The 21,151-nt window shown below is 42.6% G+C and overlaps 1 protein-coding gene and 1 long non-coding RNA gene across 2 annotated transcripts; one reads left to right on the forward strand and one right to left on the reverse strand.

The window, feature by feature from the left end:
- The first annotated feature begins 220 nt into the window (after positions 1-220).
- Positions 221-9,356, forward strand: LOC122468311. Its single transcript, XR_006293204.1, has 2 exons — positions 221-407; positions 7,294-9,356. It is a non-coding gene; the product is annotated as an uncharacterized LOC122468311 (long non-coding RNA).
- SNRPA1 (small nuclear ribonucleoprotein polypeptide A') lies at positions 4,747-17,882 on the reverse strand. Its single transcript, XM_043554808.1, has 9 exons — positions 17,701-17,882; positions 15,645-15,792; positions 14,596-14,674; positions 9,555-9,601; positions 9,166-9,268; positions 8,431-8,510; positions 7,944-8,019; positions 7,273-7,366; positions 4,747-5,181 (listed from the first exon to the last, which is right to left on the reverse strand). The coding sequence occupies exons 1-9, from the start codon at positions 17,780-17,782 to the stop codon at positions 5,123-5,125; spliced, it is 768 nt and encodes a 255-aa protein (XP_043410743.1). The 5' UTR covers positions 17,783-17,882; the 3' UTR covers positions 4,747-5,122.
- Positions 17,883-21,151: the final 3,269 nt, after the last annotated feature.

The following is a 21,151-nucleotide window of genomic DNA, read 5'->3' on the forward strand; positions in this document are numbered from 1 at the left end:
TCGAATCCTACGAGGTGTCACGCGGCAGTAGCAGTTATCACAGTTTCCTGGTTGTTTCCTCTGCCTGCAAAGCCTTCCTTCACCGCCTTCCACTCCTCTGGCGTCTCTGCCGCTCAGAGGCCTCCTGCTTTAACCACCTTACTTGAAATTTGGGCTTGAGTGTGTTTTTGGAGAAGGCTTTGAGGTGAACACACACAGCTGTGTCACGGAGGGAGGGTTGAGAATCAAAAATGCAACCGTGAAAAAAAACAGAGACCAGGTGATGACGTCAGAGCGCGCCGCCACCCCGTAGGAGGCCTGCATCACTCCTGCCCAGGCGCTACCGCTACCGCAGTGGGCGCTCCCAGCTCTGGGTCACCTAGGAGTTCCAGGGGAGTGGGCGATCTGGGGGCTGCGCGGCAAGAGAGGTAGATTTCTACTGGGGGACTGTGGTTCGTGCGCCGTGGCAAAGAAAAGCCTGAAAGCTGTTCTCCACCTTGAAAATGGGCTCTTGAAATGGGGAAACTGAGGACCCTGGATTTTGTCAATTAAGGCTGTGAAGACAGCCACTGATTTGATGAGTTTAGGAGGGAGGAATTTTGTTCTCTTTGATGTTTTCCTCTCACTTGTAAAAGATGATGAACCATTACTCTTTTGAAGTGGTTTCTCACTTGCTCTGGCATCTTGCAGGAACTCGATGTGCTAAAACCGAACTCTTTCTCAGGATGACTTCAGTAGTTTGGGACCAGCTTTAAATATACCATGTGCGGGGGCACCTGGGTAGCTCAGTCCGTTAAGCTTCCGTCTTGGGCTCTGGTCACGATCTCAAGGCTCCTGAGTTCCCGCCCCTCGTCGTGCTCTGTGCTGACAGCTCAGAGCCTACACACACACACACACCTTGTGCATAGTGATCAGGCTTGCCTGACTTGTTTGGTTATGCTCTGGACACCAGGTACACTGTACTGCGGGAGTCACTGTTCATGGAAGCAGTTGGTGAGGACCTCTCTTTTTTCTCAGAGTTGAGTCCTGAAAAGTGATCTGACCCAAGTTTCAACTAATGTATGGTAAATTCTTTTTTTTTAATAGTAACTTAGTGGTTAAGTGGGTTAAATAAGATTAACAGATACTTCCCCACCCTGACAAGTGTCAGATTAAGATGTGAAAGCTTCAAGAATGTTGCAGTGAACATCATTTCAGAGCTTGCGGTGTGGTTCAGGGATTAAGATATTTGGAGTAGCGATGGAGGAAGATCCTAGGTTGCAAAGATTTGCTGTTGTTGCGAGCTTTCATTCAGGATTTTGATATAAAAACCAGCACAACAGTCGTGAAAATATTGCACTTTTTAAAACACCTACAAGAATAAAGTACCTTTGTGTACTATTATGAACTAGTCTGTGTGTCTATATATGTACTTACAGTATGAATAGTATTTTCAACTAAAATCTAATAGATTTTGAGTTACTAGAATGCACGGATAAAGGAGTTTTGCTTCAGTTCCTAGAATATGGTTTTTTTTTTTTTAATGTTTATCTATTTTTGAGAGAGAGACCAGAGTGTGAGCAGGGGAGGGAAAGAGAGAGAGGGAGGTCCAGAATCCGAAGCAGGCTCCAGGCTCCGAGCTGTCAGCACAGAGCCGGATGTGGGGCTTGAACTCACCAACTGTTGAGATCATGACCTGAGCTAAAGTTGGATGTTTAACCAACCGAGCCACCCAGGGGCCCCTCAATGCTGTTCTTAAGTTCCCAGTGAGAAGTTATTCTTCCTAGCCAGGCTTGTAAGTGTTACCTTTGTCCCTTTAATTAGGGTGTATCATCTCATCTATCTTATCTAGAACCATAAAGTTATTTCAGCACACACTTTGCTTAATATAATTGCTCAAGTGTTATTTGTAAAAACAGGACAAAGGTAGAAATCCAGAACGTCCATGGTATAGTCTGCCCATGATAGACTACATGATTAGCCCCAATTCATCCATCCTTCCTTCTGAGAACATCCTTGCAATAGCCTCAAGGTGGAAGGAGTGTGTTTGCACATCCTTTGACTTTGGACTTGGCCAGGTGGCTTGCTTCGGTTAATAGCAAGTAGGCAGATGTCCTAGGAGAATGACAAAGCTGAGCCACCCTAGTTAATCCACTGACCTGCAGTAAAAAGCAAAGCCAGCTGTGAGAATGGTGATTGTCACTTAAAAGCCAGAGTTTTGGGAATGGTTTGTTAATCAGCATTACTATGGCAAAAACTAACTTGATAAATTGCCTAATCTCACCTTTTCACAAAAGTATACGCAAGACAGGATTAAAAGTGTCGGTAACTAAGGGAGATTACTGAGATGGCAATCGAACAATAGTGGTTGTCAAACTTGAATTGCCCTTTCGATGGCATTCTTGTAGATTCCTACTGTGGCATTTATGTTAAATATCTGCATATATATAAAAAATATATATATATATATTTTTTTTTCTAAATTTATAGTTCTTAGAATGTCAAAACCTACTAATTACACATAAATACGACAAAACTAATATTCAAATGAACGTCTTAATGTGGTTCCACAGAAACTGTTGTTTTGAGAACTGCATGTCTGCCACTTGGTACACTGGTATAGTTTTGGCTATAACATGAGAGACGTTATCTATGACTGAACCTCATGTTCCACAAAATTGCACATGGAAAACACTGGACTTCTGGGAAAAACTGGGTTGAGGCAAACCCAATTTTTCTGGTCCTGAGACACACAGATGTTGGTGGAGCTCTGAGCAAAGGAGCCCTCACTTTCCTCTGGTCAAGTTTTTGCCAAATCCTCACTTGCAACAATAGCATAAATAACATAACAAGGTCTCCTTTTGTTTTTTGCTTAGCAGCCCTCCAGTCATTACCCGGGAGTCATTAATCTGTTTGGTGCCAGAGTAATCCTGTTGAGTTCAGATCCACTTAGCAATGGCACCAAAGTCCGGGTATTATTGCTAAGTACTGCCCGCAGTCAAAGCCAGGACCCAAAGTAGGCTATGTAGAGGTAGGGCACGTGGTGGGAGAAAAGTGAACTGCAACCAATTTATTACCGAGGTTAGTGACCAGAGGCTCCTTCAGAGGCTCCTTAGTAGGTGGCTTATAAATGATGGGAGCAGGGAGCCTCCTGGCAATAGCTTCCCTGGATGTTAAGTATGGAGAAGAAAAATGGACTCATTTTAGTTGTCTCATCAGAAGCACAAGTGTCAAGTAAATGTGCATCAACAGAAAGGCTCTGCAGAAGTAGAAAAGGCAGCGTCACTGGCATATGTCATGAAAGATGTTGCAGGAAGATCTTAAGACCCCCACCCCCTCCAAGTCCTGTTCTGATCCTGTGGACATTCAGCAATGTTCTAATCCCAAAGGACACCTTGCTGAGGGGAACAGGAGAGCATGAATTGCTGTCACCTTCCTCTCACATTAAATGAACAACTTTTAGTTTATAAATCCACCTATCGTATATTTGGGTTATTTCCTTGGTGCCTGAATGCCCCAGGAACTCATTAAAAAACATGAATCTCCAAATCTGTCAAGGTGAGGATAAAACCAGAACAGAGCAACCCCCTATGGTGTGGGCCATCAGTACAAGATTAGAGGGGACTGCTCTGGAAGGGGCTGAAAGGGGTCAGGTAGAGAAGTTAAGGAAGTGGTGAGAGGGAGGCTGGAAATCCTGTGTGGAGTGTTGTCCTCTGAAGGCCAGCACCTGGGAACCTACTTAAAGCACAGCCTCCCACCCCACCAGATCTCCCATTTTATTATTATTTTTTAATTTTTTTTTATTAAAAAAAATTTTTTTTTTCAACGTTTATTTATTTTTGGGACACAGAGAGACAGAGCATGAACGGGGGAGGGTCAGAGAGAGGGAGACACAGAATCGGAAACAGGCTCCAGGCTCTGAGCCATCAGCCCAGAGCCTGACGCGGGGCTCGAACTCACGGACCGCGAGATCATGACCCGGCTGAAGTCGGACGCTTAACCGACTGCGCCACCCAGGCGCCCCCCAGATCTCCCATTTTAACAAGATGTCCGGGAAGTTCAGCGCACTGGAATGGGAAAGCACCGGTTTAGGGCCACACTGAGGAAAACTAAAGACCAGATTCTCCTGATAGCCAAGTTCCACCTCCTTTCTGACCGCTCTACCCTACTCTTTTCTAGCAGTTACTACTGCACTGAGGTTTAGCCCCACTGCTACCCACGGTTCCATGTTCCCAGCTAGACTGTCAGCTCCTTGAAGGTTGCGTTCCTTCAATGTCTCATGCACCTTGTACACACTTTACAAGTACAGCAAACCAGCAACCAGGAATCACCCACAACTGTTCAGAGGCCTACTTAGAGCGAGTGTTTCTCACATTTAGAAAATCTCCCAAGGAGCTTAAAAAAAACCCGACCCAAAGCCAACCAAACTCGAGCAGATGAAAAGACGGATGGTGAGGTGCTCACCTCCATCATGTTTTTTAGACTGGCCTAACTGGCCAGAGCTGGGTGGGATGTACTGCATGTACTGCAGCATCCAGAGGTGTGAGGACTCTGCCGTAGCCTGCTCACTGGGCTGGGACACCCCCCCCCCCCCCCCCCCCCCCCCCCGGCCACAACCATGTCTTGAATGCTCGAATGTGCTGTTCACATTCCAACAAGCAGAAGTTGCAATTCCCCTGTAATTTTTCAAATCAGTAATTAAAGCCTGTCTGTCTTTAATGAAGCTGTTCTTTGTGTGGAAAAAAATGCACCAGAGATCGCAGAGTCTTACTGAAACCACTGGCAGCACACAGATAATCTTCAGTTTTATTAACAATTTAAAAATCTAAATATTTAAAGAGGCCTGGGAAGCCTACCTAGAAACAATGCCCTCTGGCATTTCCAACTGAAACATGTCCAGATACCTCACTGCACACCCCGCCCCGATGACAGACAACTTGGTAGCACAGCGAATGTCTTTGTATTTTTACTATTTGTAGAAAACCGGCATTTAGATTTCAAAATGTATGATGTTACAAAATTACCAGCAGCAGTCTTAAGCATTTCAACAATGCTTATGAACTCCACTTTGCTGACACAAACAAGGCTATTATTCCAAGTTCAAAACGCAGGACTTGTCCCAGTGGGCATGTTATATGTCCTGCAGATACTCAGGCCATCTTGCTCAGGACCCATTCGTGACCGTGTCTTCTTCCATCTCCTCTTCACCGTCATCAGTGGGGCCTAAAGAAAAACACAAAGCCACATGTCATACTGATTTTACAGCATGTTTGCTCAGTACACGAGTGGCCAGTCTGTGAAGCTATTGCACACTACTCCCTGGACTAGCTACAAATCCCAGCAGCCCCTGCCCTCAAGGAGCTTACAGTCCAGAGACTATCTTTGGCAGCTACGGGAAGGGATGGTCAATTCCTAGGGGGAAAGGATCACAAAGGTGTTTTACAAAAAGTCAAACTCATTGCCTGACATTCTAACCTTCTTTGGTTGAGCTGTTCATTCATTCATTTTTTTGTGAAGGTAAAAAGCTTATACGTTGTGTTTTATTCTTACAACTACCACAGGGAAAGAAAATGGGAATATCAAAAAACGTTTGAGGGGCACCTGGGTGGCTCAGTTGATTAAATGTCCGACTTTGGCCACATCATGATCCCATGGTTCATGAGTTCGAGCCCCTTGTTGGGCTCTGTGCTGACAGCTCAGAGCCTAGAGCCTGCTTTGGATTCTGTGTCTTCCTCGTCTTCCTCTCTCTCTACCCCTCCCCCCCTCAAAAAATAAACATTAAAAACAAACATTTGAATGTAACCACATGCCAGATAATAGGACTACTCAATGACTTTATTGTCTCTAAATGAGGGAAAATACAGCAAAAAACAAAGTCTGTTATGTTTACTCATTAATTTATGAGATATTTTGGTCACTGTATTCTGAAAAAGGAAACGTTTTAACTATCAGTGTTTGGGAAGATTACTCTTGGTTAAGCCTATTGTTTTTACAGTAGACTCAACATCACATTTCTAGATGCAAAACTACCAAGATAAGAATGTCAGTCCAGTTTTAGCATACTCAGAAGCCTAGGCCCACTGCAATCTATGGAGTGCCCTGAACAATTTCTACCTTCCTCTCCCCAGTAATCTTTCAGATTGCTCTGAAAATCCCAAGAGATCCTAAGGCTCAAAGAAAACGTTTTGAGGGGAAACAGATTAATTCAGTAAGTCTGTCATATTACAATCACTATAAGCAATTGTGATATTGCCTCTTCCCCTGTCAGTACTGAGCCTTGGAGGCCTTTAATACCCTTCTAATGCTGAGGACAAAGACCTCATCCATCACAGTCTGCAGAGCCTTGCGTGGCCCAGACATGCTTTCTCTGTTGGCTTACCCTTCTCCCTGTGCTTTGAACTCCACTGCCATTGGCCTCTTTCAGTTCTAGTGTGCAAGTCTCCTTTTCAACACAGGTGCTTTGCCTGCCCAGTCCCTCACTCACCGCTTTGCCCCTAGAATGCCACTCTGGCCTTTGTTTAGTTCAGTAATTCTCAGACACATTAGTTTTGGGACCCAAAGAGCTTTTGTTTATGTACATTTATCAATACTATATTAGAATAATCAACACTGTATTAGAAATTAAAGCTGAGTATTTTAAAAAAGTAGTAACTCGTTAAAAAAGTGTATCCATTGGGGCACCTGGGTGGCTCAGTTGGTTAAGCATCTGACTTCAGCTCAGGTCATGACCTCACAGTCTGTGAGTTCGAGCCCTACATCAGGCTCTATGCTGACAGCTCAGAGCCTGGAACGTGCTTCAGATTCTGTGTCTCCCTCTCTCTCTGCCCCTTACCCCCTCACCCTCCCTCTCTCCCTCCCTCTCAGTAATAAACATTAATGGGGTGCCTGGGTGGCGCAGTCGGTTAAGCGTCCGACTTCAGCCAGGTCACGATCTCGCAGTCCGTGAGTTCGAGCCCCGCGTCAGGCTCTGGGCTGATGGCTCAGAGCCTGGAGCCTGTTTCCGATTCTGTGTCTCCCTCTCTCTCTGCCCCTCCCCCGTTCATGCTCTGTCTCTCTCTGTCCCAAAAATAAATAAAAAACGTTGAAAAAAAAATTAAAAAAAAAAAAAAAAAGACCCCTCAGAGTCCTATGCCGTAACATTTTATATCAAGTAACTTATCTTCCAAGAGCATATGAAAAAAGGGATTTTGTGTGCATTAGATGGTAATGAGGCACTATTCTAACATCCTTGGGTCATAGCACCTCAACTGTTTAGGAATCCACCTCAAGTATAAGATCAATCTGGAAGTACACAGACAGACCACATGTCCTGACCTGATCTGCGTTCCCTGCCAGGTATCTGACCAGACTGCAGCAAGCCCTTCAGCCGCTCTACTTCAGCCAGAGTTGACGCATTTGCTATAGCATTCTGGAGGACAGAAAACAACAGAGAAGGACAATTAATTGCATCTAAGTATCAATCACCCAGAAAACCTTACAGAAGTCCATAGCAACTTTTTGAGGTGGAACATTCAACAGCTCTACTGGGAGAATTTTATTGTCACAATGAGCAAATGATTACTGCACATGTCCTAAAATTTTAGCTAATTAAAGCACCTATGTGGAATTATGTTACTGGATAATTTAGGAAGCAGTATTAGGAAACTAGGATTTCCCACTGATCATCAAGCAGATCTTTCAGACAGCAAATCTCTGAAAGTAAAAATTAAGGCAAACAACCGAGACAGCATACTTCAGTGACTGACCGTTCAAATACCCTGGGAAAATGGAAAAGAACTAGAGCTGTCTCTGTGCTGACTGGCTCATAGAAGCGATTCACATCAAAGGTGGTTGAATAATCACTTTAAGCTAGTTCCCACCTAACACAGAAATGGAGCAGGAATCTAAGTGTGGGGGGTGGAGGGTGGAAACTGCAATGTTTAGAACTTGGTCTATTACATATTTTGTGTCCTAAACCCATGGCAACTCTTCTAACACATTTTTACCTTGATGGCTTCTACATCCCCTGGAGATGGCCCACCTTTCTTTTTGTCAGTCGGCAAACCGGCACCTGGGTTGAAACTTGGGAGGGGAGGGAAGAACATAACTGTTAAATCCAGACCAATGGAAATTGCTTCTCTTTTACTTTCAAAAAGGCTTTTGAAAGTAATTCAACCAGTGTAGTATCTTATCTTTGTTAACAAACTGATACAAGAAACTCTCTCCTTCAGAAACACCACCCAGTTCATCTTCCTCTAGAGAAAGCAGGATATATACAGTGTTGCATTAAGACTGAACACCGGAAGTATTTGCTAACCTGGTAGAAATCTCATGTGATGTGTGGACCATTGAAGGTCATGGGCTATCATCACACAAATTCAATACTGTATTAGTCAGTCACAGGTGTTTTGTTTAGTTCTGTAGGAGGCAAAAAGCCAGACAGATAGTGTTTCTGAAGGTGAAGTGGAGTGAAGTTGGATATCCGTATCTTACGTTTTGCTTCTCCTGGCAATATCCTTTGCAAGTTGTGCACCCCGTTTGCCCTTGAACATTTTCTCTGCTTCCTGACGCTCCTACAGCAACACCACACACAGAGTTAATGGAAATAGGAATACCACATGCATTTAGATGCATTCCTCAGAAAACACGGAAGAAAACTCTTCTGAAATACTCGGGGCTGGTAAAAATACCAAAATGTCAATTTCAAATTAAAAGGAGACACAATGGCCTTGCTTTGTCTGGTGAAGTTCCCTGAAGAAAGTTCCTCCTCCTAGTTTCAGGGAGGGGCTCTGGAGGAACTAGGAAGGTTTAAAAAGGAAAGAAAAAAAAAAAACAACAAAAAACAAAAACAGAAACAAAAAACAAGGGAAAACCCACTCCCTGTAAAGGGAAAATCATTCTAACAATTAAAGCTGCTGAAAAATGGATTCTATTAAGCTCCCCAAGGGGGAACATATCTTAAGCACAGTCTTGCTGACAGTGCTCACCGCGGCTGATACTGTGCTACGACCTCTGAATGACCAACACTACTGCACAAGACAGCTTTAACTCAAAGTCCTACTGTAAACTCTGCTACGAAAAAAAAAATCTGACTTAACATTTTGTTTCCCACATTTTTATGACAAACCAATAGTAAAACACATTTGGCAATTAAAAAAAAAATCAACAGCAAAAGTATAAAATAAAACATGAACGTATAATGACTTACAACCAACAGAAAATACTTACTTTCAGTTTCACCTTCTGGAAATCCAGTACTCTGACTTGTGGAACTTTATAAATTACATACAGTCTGTAATGCTTCTTATTTGTTACAGGATTTCTTAGGATACTGCAAGAAAAGGAATAGCAATGCCAGTCTTGTTCATAGTGTAGCATTTCAAGAGGTCCATTTTAATAAAATCAAATGAGTCCATAAACTAAGGAAAAGTTGACCTTTTTTTTCACAGTTCAATGTTATTCAGTTAACGTTAGGGAAGTTTTAATAGAGCACTGGACTTATTTTCAGTATTTGTTTTTAAAAGGTGCTTCTTACTAACTGATTACTTTAAGATCAAGGCTGATAATGGTGTCATTGTAAAGGACTTCCCTGTCACCACCACAGATCATTTCCATACCTTAGGTAAGTCAGTGATTTGAGAGATGCCAAAGGGTCCAGATCACCCTGTAAAATAAATGGCCATAGATAAGAACATGAATACCACAGGCTTTTTTTTTTTTTTGAGAGAGAGAGCACGCATGTGAGCAGGGGAGAGTGGCGGGTGGGGGGGGGAGAGGGGGAGGGAAAGTGGGGGAGGGAAGGTGGGGGAGGGAAAAGGAGGAAGAGAGAGAAAAAGAGAGAGAGAGGGAGGGAGGAAGAGAAAGAGAGGGAGGGAAGAAGGGAGGGGGGGAGGGGGAGAGGGGGAGAGGGGGAGAGGGGGAGAGGGGGAGAGAGGGAGAGAATATGGATCCCAAGCAGGCTCCATGCTCAGCTCAATCCTGTGACCCTGGCATCATGACCTGAACCAAAATCAAGAATCAGACACTCAACTAAGCCCCAGGTGTTCCCCCCCAACCCCCCCGCCATAGGCTACTGTGATACTCTGAAATGGCAGATGTCTTTGGAGCAAGGACTCTTTTTTTACTGCTAGCATCTAGCACAATATTAGCGCACCACAGATGCTTAATAAAAATTCTGACAAACTGGTGAGTAAATTTGAGCTTCTTAAACTGAAAATTTTAGCCACATCCATAAAAACTTGTGTCTGAATAGCAGAATAGAACCCCCCCAAATTGATTTCTTGTAGCAACCTCAAAAGGGCTAGAATTTAAAGCAATGATTTAGAAAAGAAAGAAATGTCCAAGCTGATGTAACTTTGGAACAAGTCATTCACACAGGTTATCTCCAGCTGGATTTTGGTGGAAGGTGGTTTTTCCCACTAGTAACTGTACATGCCTGGTGGTGACACAGACATCTCATGGTTGAGAGGAGGCACCTTTATTTTTTTAAATGTTTATTTGAGAGAGAGGGGGAGAGAGAGCAGGGGAGGGGCATGGAGAGGAAGAGAATTGGGGCTCAATCTCACAAACCATGAGATCATGACCTGAGCTGAGAGCAAGAGTTGGACACTTAACCGACTGAGCCACCCAAGCGCCCCATGGGGAGACACCTTTACTCAAGGCTCCCTCAAATCGCTTCAGATAATTACTCAAGGACAAGGAGTTTGGTTAAAAAACAAAAACAAAAAAAGGACCCAATTATGGGAAAAAGGCACTTTTTTGGTATTTAATCTTCCCAAATCATCTCATAAAACAGGACAGCAAAACCAAAGTCTATGGTTAACCACTACAACTAAACCAGATGAAAAGGCATTCTGGCAAGAACTCTAAATCAGGAATGGGCAGAGACTGACTACTGGGAGAGCTGCAAGGCTTATAGGGGGGCAACATCTGTGCAGGATGAAGCAGAGGGAAGGCAGAGGCATCCAACAAGCCCCAGTACTCCAAAACGACCGACAGTTTAGTCGGTCTGAAAACAGCAGCCAATAGATACAGACATCCCAATAATGAGTCCAGTTAAGTCTGTGATGAGGCCTGATGGGAACAGGCAATTTGGGCCCTCACTCTTAATACTAACCAGAAATGGTATCCCTCCCAGGACAAAGGCCTACAAAGGGGAGAAACTGCTAGGATCAGACTGAAATTGAGCGGGACGGGGGCAAGAAGGACAATGAGAAAAAAGTAGACACAAAAAAGCAAGAGGGGAACAAAGCCAGGAGTTCAGAAAATAAGCTGCCATTTAAAAAACACTTCACAAACACTGGAAGAGGGAGCTCTAAGCTTGCTACTAGCATGTCACCACTAAAATATACAGGATGATCTAAAAAGGAACAAAAGCAGGCAAACATGGCATGATCCCACTTAGATGTGGAATTAAAAAAAAAGACCCCCTCTCAGCAACAGACAGTTGAATGGTAGTTACCAGAGGCTGAAGTGGAGGGGTGGGTGGGGGTGGGGTGGGGGGGGATGAGCTATTTGATCAAAGAGTACAAACTTTCAGTTGTAAGATGAGTAAGTCTGGACACCTAATGTACAACAGGGTGATTATAGTTAATAATAATGTACTACTGTATACTTGAAATTTGCTGAGAGGGGCACCTGGGTGGCTCAGTCAGTTAAGTGTGTGACTTAGGCTCAGGTGATGATCTCAAGGTCTGCAGGTTCGAGCCCCACATCGGGCTGTGTGCTGACAGCTCAGAGCCTGGACCTGCTTCAGATTCTGTGTCTCCCTCTCTTCTGCCTCTCCCCACCCACCTTGTCCTCTCTCTTCCACTCACTCTCTCTCTCAATAATTTAAGAAAAAAAAATTTTTTTTTTTTGCTGAGAATAGATCTCAAGTATTCTCAACACACAAACAACAAGTAAATATGTGAGGTACTGGATATGTTAGATAACGGTAATCACAATGTATACATTTCTCAAAAATCACAATGCACAGCTTAAATACATACAACTTTTATCTCTCAGTCACACCTCAATAAAGCTAAAAAAAACCCAAAAAGGAACAAAGAATGGCAACTTTCGTTACACTCACACAGACTACATAAAACATAATGATGATGTCTTAGTGGGTTTTTTAAAGACAGAATAACTAAATAACATGTTGAAGGGTTTGAAATGTTTAACATCATTGTACTGTTTAAGAAGCTAAGGGTACTGAAACTTAATGAATGTGGTTTTTTTTATTTGTAATATTTAAAAAATTTTTTTTAATGTTTATTTAATGTTTTTTAAATGTTTTGAGGGAGAGTGCGCACACATGCACGCGAGAGCAGGGTGGGGGCAGAGAGAGACACAGAATCTGCAGCAGGCTCCAGGCTCTGTGGTGTCAGCACACAGCCCAACGTGGGGCTCAAACTTGAGGGGCTCAAACTCATGAACTGTGAGATCACGTCGTGAGCTGAAGCCAGGCACTTAACTGAAGGAGCTACCCAGGAGCCCCAATGAATGTGTATTTTTAATTCCCACATTGCTAAGATAGGAATAAGTAGGGGCACCTGGGTGGCTCGATCGGTTAAGCATCCCACTCTGGATTTTGGCTCAGATCATGATCTCAGGGTCATGAGATCGAGCCACACTGATCGATCCACACTGAGCATGAAGCCTGCTTATCTCTCTCTCCCTCTGCTTCCCTCCCCTGATCTCACTCTGTCTCTCTCTCTCTCTCAAAAAAAAAAACCAAAAAACAAAAAACAAAACACCAGGAATAAGTAATTCCTACACTATTAGTAGGCAAAGAATGACAGAGAAAGAGAATGAACACAATGGAGACAAAAAAAAAAAAAAAAAAAAAAAGAAATGCAGAATGGGCTGTCAAATAGTAACCTCCAGAAAAGAGAGAAGACAAACTCCAATACACCAGTAATTACATTATGTAAATAGACCAAATACTTCATTTAAAATACAGACTTCACATTGGATTAAAAAAAAAAATCCTACCACATATGCTGTTTTTAAGATATAAACCTAAAATACAAGGCACAGAAAAGTTCAAAGTAGATTCTGCATGGACAAAAATTTATCATCCAAACACTAAATAAAACAAAGCTTGTTTTGGCGTAATATAGCAGATAAAACAGACAAGGTAAAACAGCACTAATAGAGATAAAGAGGGGCACAACAGAATAATAAAAAGATTAGTTCATCTGGATGGTATTAACAATTTAAAACTTGGGGGCACCTGGGTGGCTCAGTTGGTTAAGTGTCCAACTTCAGCTCAGGTCATGATCTCACAGTACGTGAGTTCGAGCCCCGCATCGGGCTCTGTGCTGACAGCTCAGAGCCTGGAGCCTGCTTCGGATTCTGGACCTCCCTCTCTCTCTGCCCCTCTCCCACTTGTACCCTGTGTCTCTCTCTCTCAAAAATAAATAAATGTAAAAAAAAAAAAAAAAAAAAAACAACCTTAAATTTGTATGTATCCATGAAGATACCTTCCAAATATGTAATACTAAACTTGACAGAACTCTAGGCAGAATGAGATTTTAACACACCTATACAACACACCTAATACACCAAGCTCAGTAACTGACAGGACAAACTCAGCCTTCATCTTTACAAACAACTTTAAATATAAGTACAACATACACAAAAATGCAAGCAGCCTCTATTACGCCAAACATTTCCTATGAATGTGCATTTTGGGTTGAATACCTCCTATCTTTGAGAAAAGACACGGTCTCAGATCAGCGCTTTCTTACTGCTGGAGTCAAGTACTCTGAGAATCTGTAGGAAGCTCAGGACTGAGTCCACAAGGAAAGGAACAATCAGGAAAACAGGGAAGGGAGGTAAGATCATAAAAGCACAAAATCAAGTTATATGATATGGACTTAAACTTACCCAATGTTTAAGCGAAAAACTCAGGTTATAAAACAATGTATGCCATGAGCTCAATTTTGTTAAATAATCCCATCCAAATAGAGAAAACTTGCCCCTTATCTCACAGGAAAACCAATTCCAAGTGATCACTGACCCAAATATGAAGAGTAAAATAAGTTTCTAGAATGTAAATGTGCAACAAAAGTTAACATGTTACATATGTAACTAAATGTTTTGTGGTAGCCAGTGAGAAGAGAAAAACAAGTGAAACTTAATTTTAGTAGAATATTATTTAACCTATTATCCAAAATATTATCATTTCAGTATCAATATAAAAACTGATAGTCTACATTTTTTTTTTTTTGTACTATGTCTCTGAAATCTGATGTGTATTTTAGTTCTAGTACATAGCAATTCAGAGTAGCCAGGTGTGGCTAATGGCTACCACACTGGACCCTACAATTCTAGAAAACAACTTAGGTGAGTTTTTCTGGGACTCTGCGGTAGGGGAAGCTTGACAGACCATCAAACGCACTAGCAACAACAACAAAAGACAGATAAACTGGACTGCACTTAAATTAGGGACCTCTCTATGAAGACACCCTACGAAGGTCCACCAAAGGTGAGCTACAGAGTGGAAAAGGGTATTTGCAACATACATAACTGAAAGAGGCCCACCCAGATCTTGAATTAAGAAAAAGACAAAAGATGATAAGATAATTTTCTGGGTTTTCCAAATTTTCTTTAAGAGGTGTGCAGCACCTTTAATTCCTCCCCCAAATACATTTCCCCTGTTCAACTTACCAGTTCCACGAGACTGTTGTTGGTGAGAATGAGCTCTGTCAGGCAGGGTAGAGCCTGATCAAGTCCCTCACCTATACGGCTAAAATGAAAACAAAGACTTCGTAAGAGTGAAAGAAAGCTAACAATTTTATCAAAGTCCCTGCTCAGAAGATTTCAGACTCCAAAGATGGAAGAACTTTAGAGATCTTTCTTCCAACACCTTATCTGACAGAGGGAAAATGAGGCACAAAGAGGACACCTTGTCACAGGGTTAGTGGTGGAAGTGGAATGATTCTAGAACCCATGTGTCCTGAAGGGGTGCCTGGGGCTCTTTCCATTACCACACTGTCAGGGAAAGCTAAGTGAAGAAGAAACTGCTCAGCTTACTTCATGACTTTTGTGCAGGTAGCACAGAAATACAAATAACTCTGCATTCACAGCTCAGGTACATGGCAAACAGCTACACCATAAGGGAACGGTTAACTCATAAGAAATATGCCTATTGTAAAAAAGCAAGTCACTAGTACTTCCTAGCACTTCTTAAAGACATTGTCTATAACTTCAATATAAGTTCAATATAAGTTCAATAACTTTTCTGATGAAATTTACTCAGAGATGATGAAAGAGGGTAAAAAACAAAACAAAACAACCCCTCAATGTCAATAAGTAATATTCTACAAATCAGTTGTAAAAAAAAAAAAAAAACAAAAAACAAACAAATGACAGAGATAGAAACAGTCAAAAATATAATTTTGAACTTTATGCATCTTTTAAATACAATCCTCTAATAATTACAATTATTGTTTTAGAAGCCAAAATATGTACAAAACTGCATGCTTGTAACTTAAATATTTATTACCATGAATATATAAGTATTTCTGAATAGATGCAAATAAAACTAGACCAATGCCAAGTTAATCTCTGGATCTGTATGGGAAAAATGCAGCTTGTTTCTCATTTTTAGAAGAAATACGGAGCCTCAACTGGTATGTGCTACAGCGTCTTCAGGGAACACTGCAACATTGTACTCTAGCAGAAAAAAAAATTACTTTCCACCAGCAGACACTTACCATATTCTATTGTTGTTCACTAATAATGTTTTCAGTCTTCTCAACAAAGGAAAACCATCCAGTTTCCTGATTTCATTGTCAGAAAAATCAATAGCATCAAACTGGTCTAAGGTAGCACCTAGATTTTCAATGACAGGAATTTTATACCCTACAAAATGGAGGGAAAATACACAAGTATTAATATAATTAAAAGGTACCTGAAAACATTAGCAGTACTTCATGGTACTTTGACTCAAAGCTTCCTTTTTTTCAGAAAGTGTTTACCCAGCACCTATGCTGTGCCAAACAACTGTTCAAATGTGCAAGGTATTGGCACATAAAATGAGGAACAAGAGGGGCGCCTGGGTGGCTCAGTCGGCTAAGCGTCCGACTTCAGCTCAGGTCACGATCTCACAGTCCGTGAGTTCGAGCCCCGTGTCGGGCTCTGGGCTGATGGCTCAGAGCCTGGAGCCTGGAGCCTGCTTCCGATTCTGTGTCTCCCTCTCTCTCTGCCACTCCCCCGTTCATGCTCTGTCTCTCTGTCTCAAAAATAAATAAACGTTAAAAAAACAAAAAAAAACCCTGAGGAACAAGAGTCGCATGTCCCAGCTGCCGCAAAGCTTACAGTCTAGGAGCGGACATGAAGATAGTGATAACAAGGACGAGGGCTATGATAACGAAGATACACCTATTCACAGTAATATTGGTAGCTAACATTTATTTGTAAGGCTATCTACAAGGTGCCTCACACTGTTCTAAATAGTTAAATGGCATGATGACAATTTACACTGTGAGCTGCTTACTGTCAGTGTCCAAGTCTTGTTCATACGTTGTGGACAACAGTTCTTAACCTCTTTTGCATTCCCACAGGCCAGATTCATCGAACTTAGCAGGACACCCTAGAGATACCATGACAGTTCTACCTCCCCCCAGCTCCAATCAGGAGTTGAAGGTCAATGTTTTATGCACAATGGTAAATCACCCTGTGAACAGTTCACTCAAATACTGATTTGTCTAAAATGGACATGGCTATTGTGCTAGGTGCTGGCAGAAGAAACGAATCCAAGCCAAGGTTAAAGCACATAATTCAGAGCTGCTAGGGCTACATCAAAGTGCTGCACCAAAACAAGTATCCTCAACACTCCATGCACTTCAGACTTAGAAGGCAGAGCTCACTCTGGGCCGGGAGAGTGGGAGTGGTCAGTTACTCTTGAATTGAACTTTTCCCTGGGAAACTTAATTTCAACAAAATGAAAGCACCGGGTTTTGTGAGTCAGGAATCCAAGTCGAAAGCAGAGCCTGCAGTAGCGCTGCTCCTCAGATGGTGTTGCCCCTATGGAGCCAAATCTAAGGTGCAAATTGTATTCTATTACATCCGCTAAGAAACTGCTCTTCACATCCTTCCTCAAGTCTTTTCCTTGAAATGCCAAGTAGACAGCTGCACCCCCAATTTTTTAACAAGCCTTACTAAGGTTGGAAGTGCTACATGAATCTGGGTAGTTCAGAGCTTCCACCTCTTACGGCACTCGTAGTGCATTCCTCTTGAAAATGTTGTGATAAAGGGGCAGGATCAGACGACTGAAGCTAGTAAGAAAGAAAACTTGGGGGAAGCCATCGCTTTTGTTCTCAGACTTCATTTCCTCCCTCGCAAATTACTTATAAGTAACACGTATCCTCTATAATCCCACAATAACACTCTAACGTCTTTACTGAGAACCAACCGGTCGCTGAGCCCTAGAATTACAATCATTAACATTCTCCCAGTTCTCAAACAGTTCAGACTGCGAAATACGCCAAGCAAGGCCGAATTGAGGCCCACGGGTGTGGATCAGGAAGCGATCAATCAATCAGCTGGGTGTGTGAGTAGGAGCGAGGCCAACAGAAGCCTCAAGAAGGGCCTAGGGATGGATGGTCTTTTGGCAGCAAAGGCAGGACTCAGGGCCGGGAGGCGCTGGCGCAGCCGGGCTTGGCGCCCACAATGCGGGCCTCCTGGCCAGGCTCCAGCCCTCCGCGCACGCGGCGGGACGCGAACCACCGGGCGGCGTGCTGAGAGGCCCGCTCCCTTCCTCGGACTCACCCCGGAGGTCCAGCTCGCGGTCCCGCACAGCGTTGGTGTACTGCGCCGCCTGCTCGATCAGCTCCGCCGTCAGTTTCACCATCCTGCCGCCTCCCGCTGCCGGTGCCGCGGCTCACGGGCTGCTTCCCGCCGCCTCCGGCCCGCCAGATTTCCCAGCGTCCCTCGCGCCCCGCCTCCAGGCAGCACCAATCGCAGCCGGCCCGTGCGCGCGCAGCTCGACGCCCAGACCGAAGCAATCGAAGGGCCACTCCCGAGATCTCGTTCTTTTTGGAGGTCCTGGCGCCGGTGAAGGTGACTCAGGTTCTGGGTGCTTCCTTAGGGCGTATCTGGAGGAAGGCCCCCGATGCCAGATGTTTATGTCCGCAAGTTAAGCAAATGTGAAAGCACCCGAGTGGAACTTTCTCATGCATTGGTGCACCTTCAGGTGGGAGGGGACGCTGTGTCCTCACTCCACTCAGGAGGGCGGGCACCCCTGGGATCCAGTGAGGGGTCCAGGACTTCAGGTTTACATCTTGGTCCGGGGCTTTGGCCCCCGAGGCTATACCACGCGAGAACCAGGCCCAGGTCACTCGCAGGGCCATATCACTGGGACCGTCTCACAGCCGCGCAAGTCCGACCGCGGGATCCGTGCACCGTTCAGTGTGCTGTTTGCCCTTTGATCTCCAGACATTTAAATATTCACCAGGAAGCATGTATACAGAAAAGTGCGCAAACCAGGAGTCTGGAACGAGACGAATAGCCACAGAGTAAGCACACCCGCGTTGCTGCCTCTGGGTCCAGAAGAACACTTCTCTGAAAGCTTCCCTCCCTTCCCTAAGGCAATCACGAATCCAGCACCCTAGATTAGTTTTGCTGGCTTTTGATATAAATAGAATCATGCAGTGTACTTCCGTGCCTGGTTTCTTTGTCTTTGTGTTATGCCTGGAATCCATCCAGGTTACATACAGCAATGGTTTGTTTACTTTCGCTGCTATATAGAATTCCGTTGTTTATTTTATACCATAACTTAGCTATTCTGCTATTGGTGGACACTAGGGTTGTTTCTTTTGGGAGCTATTCAGAATAATGCTGTTATGTATTTTCTTGTACATGGATCCAATGCTCACTTGCCTGAGTTTCTCCAGGAGTAGAACTTCTGGGACATAGAATATGATATCATCAATAGGTAATGCCTGTTTCAGCCAAGAGGCTGAAATAATACACATAACTCTTTAGCGGTGTGTAAGGGTTTCCATAGCTTCAAACCTCAGTCTCATTGTCATCGTCAGTAGTTTTAATTGTGGGGCTTCTGGTGGGTGGGTAGTGGTATTGCCCTGTTGTTTTGATTAGCTTTTCTCTATAACTAATGAAGTTGAGGACCTTTTCATGTATATTGTCTATTTGGATATCTTTTGCGAAGTGACCAATTTTTTTTCCCTAGTGGATTATCGCCTTTTTCCTACTGACTTACAGGATTTCTTTATATGCTCTGCATATGAGCACACTCTGTGGCTTGCCTTTGCACTTTGTTGTTGTTGTTGTTGTTGTTGTTGTTATTGTTAAAACTGCTTAAATACAAAAGAATTCACAGAGACCAGAAATACTATCCTTGTACATGTCACCTATGCTGCAAAATACAAATTGTAGTCCATTTTGGTCTGTTTAAGGTAACATCCTATTACCCAAATCACCAAATCATAATCAGGGCTGCAATTCAGATCAAAAGACTACAAAAATGGTCTCCTCACCCATTTTGCAATGGGAACAAGATTTCAAATGGTCCATTTTAAGAGGGGTCATCAGAGGAAAAACTTCTTAGCTCAGGAAGCCCTATCCATTGACTACCTTTTGTCCTTTTTCTTGTAGGGGGAAAGTTACACTGTGGTCAGGTAGGTCTAGGACAGGAAGTTTTTCTGCGTACTGGCCTTTCCACTCTTAATGGTGTTGTTTGATGACTGGAAGTTTCTAATTTTTATGTAATTCAATTCATCTTTTCTGGTTAGAGGGCTGTGTGTCTGTGCATGTACCCTCAAATATTTTTCTTTGTTGTCTACTAGAGGCTTCATTGTTTTACCTTTCACATGTAGCTCTACAGTCCCCCTGGAATTGATTCTTTTTGAGCTTTTTGAACAGAATGCAAACCAAACACCCCCAAGTAACTGGTATCCTGATCAAGAACAGGACTTTGCCACATTCTAGAACCTTCCTTCTTGTCCTTTCAGTCACACACTTGCCGCAATGGTAACCACATCTTACATAGATTGGTTTTGCTTAATTTTGTATTTATGCAAATGAAATTGTACCTTATGTATATCTTGCTTAACATTATATTTGTGTGTAGATGTAGTTAATTTATAATCATTGTTACATAGGATTTCATTGTGTGAATATAATTTATCCATTCTGCTGTTTATGAACTTTTGGGTGATTTCCAGTTTGAGCTATTATAAGTACTCCACCTATTAATATTATAATACATATCTTTAACTGAAGACATATACTAATATATACATGGAAATGGAATTGCTGGGTCATAGGGTTAACTTACATTCAGCTTAAGTAGGTTCTACTAGTTTTCCAAAGTGGTTGTACCAGTTTACATTCCTTATTGGTATTGTCAGTCTTTTTATTTTTAGAATTTATTTTAATGTTTGTTTATTTTTATACTTTTTTAATGTTTATCTTATTTATTTTTGAGAGAGAGAGAGAGAGAGTGAATGTGAGCGGGGGAGGGGCAGAGAGAGAGGGAGACAGAATCAGAAGCATGCTCCAGGCTCTGAGCTGTCAGCATAAAGCCCCACCAGGCTCAAACTCATGAACCATGAGATCATGACCTGAGCTGGATACTTAACCGGGTATTGTCTGTCTTTTTAATTTTAGACATTCTAGTGGGCTAATAGTGGTATTGCAATGTGGTTTTAATTGTATCTGCCTAAGTACTAACACAGTTAGTATTTAAAAAATATATTAAATATATTTTAAAAAATATATTGTCCATTTGGATCACTTCTTTTGTGAAGTGTCTGGTAAGTGTTTTGCACATTTTTCTATTGGGCTGTTCTTTTTTGCTGATTTGTAGATTTTTATATTTTTTGGATATGAGTTCTTGTGAGATACATGTATAGTGAATGTGTTCCCTTTTTTTGTGGCTTGCCTTTCACTCTCTTAATGGTGTCTTTTGATGAACAGAAGTTCTTAATTTTAATATAGTGTAATTTATGAACTTTTCCCTTATGTGGTTAAATGTTCTTTTGAGTCCTTTTTAAGTAATTTTTCCACCCCCAAATCATGAATATTTCCTTATGGAAATTTTGTTGTTTCACCTTTCACATTTAGATTTGTAATCCATCTAGAATAGATTTTTGTGTATGGTCTGAGGGAGGGATCAAGATATATTTTTCCCCATATGGAGATTCATTTGACCCAGTATCATTTATCGTAAATGCTCTGCACTGCCAGCTTTATCATAAAT

Source organism: Prionailurus bengalensis, chromosome B3, assembly GCF_016509475.1.
Source record: "Prionailurus bengalensis isolate Pbe53 chromosome B3, Fcat_Pben_1.1_paternal_pri, whole genome shotgun sequence".
Lineage (NCBI taxonomy): Eukaryota > Metazoa > Chordata > Mammalia > Carnivora > Felidae > Prionailurus > Prionailurus bengalensis.

Excerpts from the sequence above, each read along its gene's own strand:
- SNRPA1 (XM_043554808.1), bottom strand. The coding sequence starts at position 17,782 with ATGGTGAAACTGACGGCGGAGCTGATCGAGCAGGCGGCGCAGTACACC. Across the intron at positions 8,511-9,165 it reads TCCAGAAGGTGAAACTGAAA|GAGCGTCAGGAAGCAGAGAA; the intron begins GTAAGTATTTTC and ends GTGTTGCTGTAG. Across the intron at positions 7,367-7,943 it reads GGGATGTAGAAGCCATCAAG|AATGCTATAGCAAATGCGTC; the intron begins GTAAAAATGTGT and ends TCTGTCCTCCAG.